Source organism: Prosopis cineraria, unplaced genomic scaffold (genome assembly GCF_029017545.1).
Source record: "Prosopis cineraria cultivar Desert tree isolate PC_DT_omini unplaced genomic scaffold, ASM2901754v1 PC14, whole genome shotgun sequence".
In the NCBI taxonomy this organism is placed as follows: domain Eukaryota; kingdom Viridiplantae; phylum Streptophyta; class Magnoliopsida; order Fabales; family Fabaceae; genus Prosopis; species Prosopis cineraria.
Window position 1 is genome coordinate 9,787,708 of NW_026555345.1, and position 9,054 is coordinate 9,796,761.

At 26.0% G+C, this 9,054-nt stretch overlaps 1 protein-coding gene across 1 annotated transcript; it reads right to left on the reverse strand.

Annotated features, from left to right (window-relative positions):
• Positions 1–4,251: 4,251 nt before the first annotated feature.
• On the reverse strand, positions 4,252–8,665 carry LOC129293083 (chalcone--flavanone isomerase 1A-like). The gene is made up of 4 exons (XM_054930886.1): positions 8,488–8,665; positions 7,502–7,660; positions 6,617–6,840; positions 4,252–4,560 (listed from the first exon to the last, which is right to left on the reverse strand). Exons 1-4 carry the CDS (start codon positions 8,597–8,599, stop codon positions 4,375–4,377), a joined length of 681 nt encoding a protein of 226 aa, XP_054786861.1. The 5' UTR covers positions 8,600–8,665; the 3' UTR covers positions 4,252–4,374.
• Positions 8,666–9,054: the final 389 nt, after the last annotated feature.

Sequence of the window (9,054 nt, forward strand, 5' to 3'; positions counted from 1 at the left end):
CATAAATGAGCTTATGATAAGTTTTTAATTATGAAATGATAATGAATAGTTATGTGCTATTGGAAAAATTTGTTACATATTTGAGAAAAGTGATAATGTGATATTTTGAGCAATATGATGTGAATATATAATGATAACATGAAAAATGAACTTATGACACATGGAATAGTGATGGTATATGTTTGTGATGCAATGATGATATGTGGATATATATGTTGATAATTGTGATAGTGATATGGAATTATTCATGATGCTTACATGTTAAAGCTTGTTCAATATATAAAAATGAGCTTGCTATTGTGGGTTGATAACATGTTATATGTGAGCATGAATGAATACATTATCGTGTTAGCAACACTTTGCCTAGGGAGAGGAGTGGTGATAAAATTCATGTGATATATGGCTGCGTATCATTAGAATCAAAAGCTAGCCTAGCTACCTACCTTTAGAATCAGGAAGTTGCCATATCCCATTATTTGTCGAGAGACTCGAACCTTGCTATCTCTACCTGTTTGTCAAAGAAACTAGCTTAGGGTTTATGACACTTTAGGGATTCGGGAATAGGGAAAGCTATGGTCTAAGAGTGAGGGTAATGACCTTGGCCAGATTGCTCCTCACAATTTGTGAGCTTAAATAGTCCATTTATATGGACGGAACCCTATTTAATTGATAGCCCATGATTTTAGTTGAAAGTTATAGAGAGGATATAAGGTTGGTTCGATTATGCATATTATCTAACGTGTCACATAGTTATTAAGTTTGTGGCAAGTCGTGATATTTGAGTTAGCCATTGTTAAATGGCTGCTATTATTGTGGCAATGTATATTGTATATTTAATTGTGCCATTGTTACATGGTTGTTAGTATTATGACAATGTTCCTTTTGATTTGATTTGTGAAAAGATAAGATTATGATGATTTGTATGAAATGTCATGGGATATTTGTGAAAATTGTAAGATATGTGGTTGTGTGCCTCATATATGTTTTGTTTTAAAAATATCAATTAATATACAATTGCATAGGATAAAGGAACCTTGATTATTAAGTGGCTAGACTTACTTGTCTTTTTAAGTACTTTACAAGCTCTAGTTTCGATATGGAAAGGGAAGAAGCTTCAGAGATTTAGGAATATGGGATTCTTATTGTATAAACTCTTAACTCCAATTATTTTTGTGTAATATTTGATATATTTCCAATTAAGTTTTATTTTGCATACACTTGTACGATTTTGTTATTTATGATCTTTGGAGTGTATTTTAGGCCTTGGAATGTTGTTTATGAATTTGTGAATATTGTTAGGGTCAAAATATTAGTACAATTGTAGAAATGTTAGTTATATCATAACTTTGACTTTTTGTGGTTGAATGCAATGCAAAGACCCTCCTTTCTATTTTACTATTAAAGGGGGTTGATGAGAAATGAGACAAGTCAAAAATTACTTGGATTTGCTATTATAAACGTACAACATGCCGTGACACATGTGCACAAGGCATGGCATACTCCTCTATTTTTTAGTCTTTGTTATTTTTTAACTAATTTTGAATTGTTTTTACTTCTATAAGACATCCCATGCTTTTGAAACATTATTTTATCATGATTAAACGTTTAATAAATGATTTTGTTTTAGTTCAAAACCATGAAAACTTGGGTCTTCATTTCTACAGAATTTAAACTTGGTAATCCTTATTGAAGTTAGACCCTTAATTTTTTTAGTTTATGATTTCAAATGTGACAAGTATTAGGAGATTTTACATATTCAAAGACCAGACAAAAGTGGTATTGAACCAATTCAAAGAAAAAATTTAAAAACAATTACATAAGTGCAAAAAATATAAAAATCATAGGCTCAACATGATGCAATACACATGCAAGCACTCAATTGAGTCAAATTTAGAGATGATAATTTGAGCAAACACTTAAACTAGCCAAACATATAAAAAATATAAGAAAAAATAACTTTTAATTCCTATACTTTGTTTGCGTTTTGTTATTAATCTCTACGCTTTTTTCAATATTCTAGATCCCTATATTTTTATTTTTTATTATTTTAAATTCTTTCATAAACAAAGTGTAGGAACTTTGGAAGGACCTAAAATAATAAAAAATAAAAGTATAAAAACCTAAAACACTAGAAAAAAAAGTGTAGGAATCAAAAGTAAAATGCAAGAACCCAAAATAATATTTTTTCAAAAAAATATACATATAGTTAAATTCGATCATAACACTTCGAGCTTTTAAACTTATTCATGTAGGCTTGAATACTAAAATGTTAAAGCATTTTTAACTTTACTATGTCATTGGCCAAGTTGCTAAAGTTGTCCAAGAATTTTCACGGGCTCGTAACCAGGAAAATTATATTATTTATGTATGATGTTAATGAAAAGCACTATGGGGCTTACTGGGCGGCACACTGGCAAGGCTTTTATCATTTCAACGCTATTCGCCAGAGCCCAGAGGCCATGCCCATGCATCCAAATATTGGGCTTGCTCTTCAAGTTTATTTCATGTAACAAACTCAAAAAATAAGTGTGTTTGGTTTTTCAATTTATATTTGATAAAATCACATTTAAGAGATTTAACTATCTATTAGATTTAATAAAAGTACATTTTAAATTCTGTTTGAATATGTTTTTGAGGGTTACCCAAACAGGTTTTAAGAATATGTTTGATTTCTTTTTTAAAAAATAAAAATTATTTTTAAAAACAAAAAAAATTAAAAACTTGTTTGAAAGTGTATTTTGAATCTAATTATTTTCAAAATTATTTTCATTTTTTATTTTTAAAAATTAAAAAATAGAAACATTTTAAAACTATTTTCATTTATTTTCTATTTTTAAAATATGTCAAATTTCATTTTCACCTACAAATATATTAAATATACTTATTATAAGTCATTACCATTAATTGCCGGTGACTGTCAATATGAACCTATTTGTAATTTTAAAAAAAATTAAATTAATATAATCAAACATATTTTTTTATTTTGTTTTAAAAATAATTTTAAAAATAAAAAAAAATGAGAATAAAAACCAAACAAACAAGAGTTAAGACAAAAACTAGTATTGTCCTATAATATTTAAAACAAAAGCCTAACATCATTAGCCAACAAGAACAAGAAAACAGGATGGGAAAATACACTGCTAGTTTAGCTCTATTCCCATTTCTTATTTTTCAAAATTATTTTTTAAAATTATTTTTCTAAACAAAGCAAATTTTTTTAATTATGTTAATTTAGAAACAATTTAAAAATTGATCGGTAGTTATGTTTGTCAATGATTAATAATGATGACCTACAAATTCGTTCAAAAAAAAAATGTAATGACGGCCTACAAATTATAATAATGGTTGGTCTTAACCATCGATAGTTTCCAATAGTTAAATATATTATGCTTTAAAAATAAAAAAAATGAGAATAATTTTAGAAACATTTGAATTCAAAATACTAACGCAAATAGGTTTTTTATTTTTAAAAATAGAAAACTGATTTTGCAAAAAGAAATCAAATAAGTCTGATGAAAATCAAGTAGGTTTTGGTTTCTAAAGCTATTGTTTTAGATGGATCAAGATCCCCATGATTTTTTGTTATTAAAAATTAAAAAATAATCAAAAAGCTTGTGGTCAAGTTTGATTCTTTACTGCCACTAATTATTTGATTACCACATCAACAATACATCATCTTTAACGATGTTGATTATAATTGATCAAAATTATAAAAACTAACATAAGAACCATAATCAAAGTTAATCATAACTCTTAGGACCAAAATCTATGCTTTCACAAATAGACTAGAAAAAATATTAATTATCATTTCATTTAAGTGGAACATTGATTATTTTGTTATTATTTACCCTTCATTAACTCTTAATTTTATAGTGAATAAAATTGTAACAAATAATTAGGTCCAGCAACACCATAGACCCTAAACTCATATATTATGTAAATTGTTTGCTCAACTTTTAAAAATAGTGTAATTAGGTTCTTAACATTAATAAAAATTAAGTTTAATCATTAACTGACTAAAAAATAACTTAAAAGGACTAAAAAAATTTTCATTTTCCATAATTTGTAAAGTCAAACTTATCATTTATTAATTGTAGAGGTTAAATTGTATCATTTTCAAAAGCTGAAGAAGTAATTTGCATACTCAAAAATTCAAAGTTTATGGTGCTACTGGGTCTAATGTTTATAGTATAATTTGCTCATTTATCCTAATTAAAATTCTCCCAAAAATTTAAGGGTAAAAATCCACAATACACAAATAATTATTATGAGAATATATTAGCACAACAATACAAACATTAAAACAACACAGCACAACACACAACTGCTTATCTGTGAAATTCGGAAAATTAAACTGAGTTCCAAATTAAATTCTCAATATTTATTGTTGACGTCGATGTCTTTGAACAATGAAGATAATCTGGAAGCCAAGCTTTGTTTCAAAGCAGGAGAAACAGCATGTTCACCGATCATCGTCTCCAACAATGTCTCTGAAAGTGCTTTGTTTTCTATCGCTCCCGCTGGATTTTCTGGCAGCGTAGTATCGTCCGAGAAACTAATCTAAAAAATCAATAAATAAATAAACAAGTGGAAAGGTCATTTACATTAGAATTTGTTATTTTGAATATATATGAAAATCAACATACAAATACTTATAGTTTTCCTTAATTTTGAATTAGGTCTTAATAATTTATTTTTTTATAATCAAGATTATAGTATGATCAATTGACTATATTGATTTCTAAAGGTTTAAATCCTTTCTTTTTTCTTTAAAAAAACATAAAATTAAGAATTTTTATATTTTTATTAAAATATTATATAACTCTAGAATTAATTACATAATTTTTATAACTTAAACTTTATATAATTAGATTTTGTCTTCTAAATAATTTTTATACATGTAAAAGTTTCATAAAAATTAATAAAAATATAAAAATTATATTAAATCAGATTTTCTTTTACTTTTTTTTAGCCAAAAGTATTGAATCAGATTTTATGTAAACTTTAAGATAATATTTGGATGGCTAGATTTGAATTTAGATTTGGATTTAGATTTGAGATTTGAGATCTTGCATTTCAATTCTCATGGTAAAATTCATATATTTAAAATTTTTTATTTAAGTAGTTTAAAAACAAAAATCAAATGAAGAAGAGAGATGACATACAAAATAAAAAAAATGGAAATAAAAGTTTACATTTATTTTTTTAATTCATGAGAGATGGGAATGAGAATTGAAAAAAGGTACGAAAATCATAGAAGTAGTAATAGTAAAAATATGAAAATAATAAGATATTAAAGTGATTAAAATTTTAAATGATTGGAGTGTAAAAAATTAAAATTATAAAGGAATTATAATAAAAAATGTATTGGATTTGAATTTATAATTTTGTTTGTATCCAAATAAAGGATTTCATTCAAATTTAAATTAAAATATCTGTTAGTAATTTTAACTTTCAGAAATTAACATATCTAAGATATCAAACTATAAAAATTTGACTAAAATAGACTAAATTATGAACACTTAATTTAAAATTAAAGAAAATTATGAGCACATGCAGATTAATAATTTCGGTATCAATATCATCTTACCTTTTTAAGTCGTGTTTTTTTCAGTGAAGTTTGACTTTTTTAAAGTCTTCAATAAGGACGTCTTACCAACTCTAATTTAAAAAATTTATATATATTCATTTTTAATTATGAAACCACAATGACTTTTGTTTTGGTATAAAATGTTTCTCTACCGAACAAGCCAAAACTCAACCATTATCAATATATCAATATTCTATTAGTTTTAAATTATAAAATATTTTTAAATAAAATTACACATATTAATAAAATTCATCAAAGACACTTAACAATTTTGTTTTATCAAAACAAAAATATAAGCTTTAAAAAGTGCCCTTCATATAATATCTCATTTATAAAAAAATATTAAAGTGAGAGAATATAATAGAAAGGTAATATTAAAAAAAATAATTAATAAAAATTTTTTTTTTAAAATGTCTTATATTTTGAGATATCGAATCTCCTCTAAAAAATATGTTATAATTTAGGAAAGAAAGAGCATAATATAAAGTTAAATGGTAAAAATACCCTAAAACTTGTTCTCCAAAAGCACTTGACATTCTAAACTTTTTTTGAAGTAGTTTTGCCCTACCGTCAAAATCTCTAACATTAATCATTAACTAAAATTTGATCAGGGTATTTTATAATTTTTTCCTCTTTTATTTATGCGTTTTTGTTTTCATTCTTTAGAAAAAGGAAAGTTAAAAAATTCATTAGAGAACAAAATTGAAGACTAAATATAAAAGGAAGGAGGGAAAAATATAAAAATATCATTGGTCAAACTTTAATTTAATAGTCAACATTAGATATTTTTAACGATTGGATGAAATGCTCTGTTTTTAAAATTTTTAAGATAAAAATACTTTATAAAAAAGTTTAGGATGTCAAGCAATGTTGGAGAAAAAGTTAGAGAATATTTTACTCTTTTAACACTATAATATATAACATCAATAATTCAATATCATAGACTCCCTCCATTTCCATTCTAGTGTCATAATGAGTGATGCAATTGTCATTTATTTATAGTTCTTTTGAGTGCAGCAAACATACCGTTAGAGTTCCGTCAGGGGATTGCAAGTAGAAAACAGAGGAGCCAGGTGAGAAGTTGTAAGGCTGAAAGATTTGTACAAACTTATCAATGGCTTTAGCCTCTGCTTCGCCGTAAGTGCCGGCGGCTTTCATATGATTCGCACAATTTTGTGAGACCTTCCCGCCATACTCTGCTCCTTCCAATGCTACTATCTTTGACCCTCTTATCAATTTCTCGTATGGCCCTGCCATTAATTCATATTTTCCATTTTAATTCCAAATTACTCTTTGTTTTTTTTTTCCCACCTTCATGCTGAATTTGATACTCCTTATTTTCCTTCTTCTTTGACTAAAACAATTATATAATCCTTCTTGACCACAATATAAGGTATTTGGTAATAATTTTAAGGTAAAAAAAAGTTTGGTAAGACTTTAATTTCTCAAAAAATTGTAAACATTTTCAATTATACCTTTATTCAATATACCTTTATTAAAAATTGCAAATCTTTTTAAATTTTAAGGAATTTTTAATTTAAAAATTAATCAATGAAACGCACCTTTGATGATATTAAAATATATTTTAAATATTATTTAAAGGATATTTCATAGATTAAAAATAATAAAAATAAAAAAATATTAATATTTTATTTTTTAAAAATAAAATATATATAATAATGTACTCAAATATATGTCTCTTAACATAAAGTGCACTAAAATTTAAAAAATTAATTAATATTTAATATATTTTATTAAAAAAATAAAAATGCTATTAAGATATTCAAGCCAAGTTCAAACCTGATGTGGCTTGACCCAAACATTAAAAATATATAATTTTATTAAGTTCAATTCTAAATTTTGTGAGCTTCTTCAAGCTAACTCAAATCAACGGTTCTATGATGAAGATACCTTTAATAATATCCATGAAAAAATCAATGGAATTAACTAACTCATCAGGAGTCTTGCCCTTCCATTTGGAGGCCACAGATGAGAATGCCTTGTCTTCCAAGTAAACTCCAATGGTTGTGACCTTTGTGAACTGTCCTTCTATTGTCACCCCTCTTACACCTGCTCACCAAAATCCAATAATTATTTTTATTCAAGCCACTTGGATTTGATTAAGTTGGATATCAAATTTATTAAAGAAAAAATCAATTATTTACTTTTTATAGTTTTAAATTCATTATAAACCAGCTCTCAAGTTTTGATTATTTAATAATTCAGTCATTGCGTGTTTGGAAAATATTTATTCGTTAAAAAGCTAAGTTATTACTTATTACTGAGTTATAAAGTATAGGGATCTATAGAGTAAATAGCTAAAACTTAACCCCTTGTTTGGTTGGAGGTTTTTGGAGGTAAGAAGAGGGAAGTTTTCAATGAATTCATTTTTTTTTCAAACAAAAAAGGATAAGTGAGATTATAAAATTTTAATAAAAATAATATATAAATTATAAGAAAAAGGAAAATTGATTTTTTTTAACTTCTCTATTTTTTTAAAATTGAAGTAATTATAATCTTCACTCTCCCTTAAAACCCTCCACCAAACAAATCATAAGACATTGAGATATGCCAAGTTAATAAATTTCAAGGTGATGCATGTGAAAAGTTTTAAAATATAAATCATTCTTATGTAAAAAATTTATTAAAAATTTACTTTCTGACGTTATCAAAAAAAATAATTAAAAAGATAGTAAAATTTTTTTAAAAAATTATTTCCTTGTAATTTTAAAATTTCATAAAATCCACTCAAATCAGAAGAACTTAAATCCCAAAAACTCTCCCAACAATACTTTAGTTGAATCGGCGATCTAACCCATGAAACACAACATATAATAAACAAAGTTTTGCAATGAGATATACAGTGCATATATTAGAAGAAGAGGTAGAGGAAAAACCTGCACCACCGAGATAATAGGTCTTGCCAGAGCTTGCCGGAGCCGTCACGGTGGCCGGATACTCGAGGAACTCCACAGTCACTCCGGTGAGGGATGCTGGTACTGTCGCCATATCTGAAGAAGGTTGCACCTAAGAAGAGTACTCTGATTTGTGGAAGAAGTGAAAGATTTGTTTGGAGAAACTAAGGAAGGGGATGGTGATATATATATATATAGGAAAAGAAATGCCATCCAACTTCTTTTTGTTTTTATTTTGTTTTCTTTTTTCACTTAAATAAATTCTATAAAACTGAAAGAGAAGTAAATAGAAAAGTGTCAAACGGTATCAAACATAATATGGTTTCCCACATGTTTTACTTTGTCAAATATATGATATTATATTCCTTAATGAGAAAATGAAGCACAATCAAAAGATAAATATTTATATTAAAATGTAAATATAGCTTTCACAGATCTTTTGCTTATAAAGTTAAAGATATAGACAAATCATTTAGATCAAATTTGGAAGGTATAGATCTTTTAAGGGTAAATGACATTTAAGTATCCTCTAAAAGCATCAATGACGAT

What these genes read in the sequence shown, in the direction of transcription:
- LOC129293083 (XM_054930886.1), bottom strand. Translation starts at nt 8,599, where the DNA reads ATGGCGACAGTACCAGCATCCCTCACCGGAGTGACTGTGGAGTTCCTC. An exon ending in TTTCATGGATATTATTAAAG is followed by an intron (nt 6,841 to 7,501) that starts GTATCTTCATCA and finishes AATTAATGGCAG; the next exon opens with GGCCATACGAGAAATTGATA. An exon ending in CCCCTGACGGAACTCTAACG is followed by an intron (nt 4,561 to 6,616) that starts GTATGTTTGCTG and finishes TTGATTTTTTAG; the next exon opens with ATTAGTTTCTCGGACGATAC.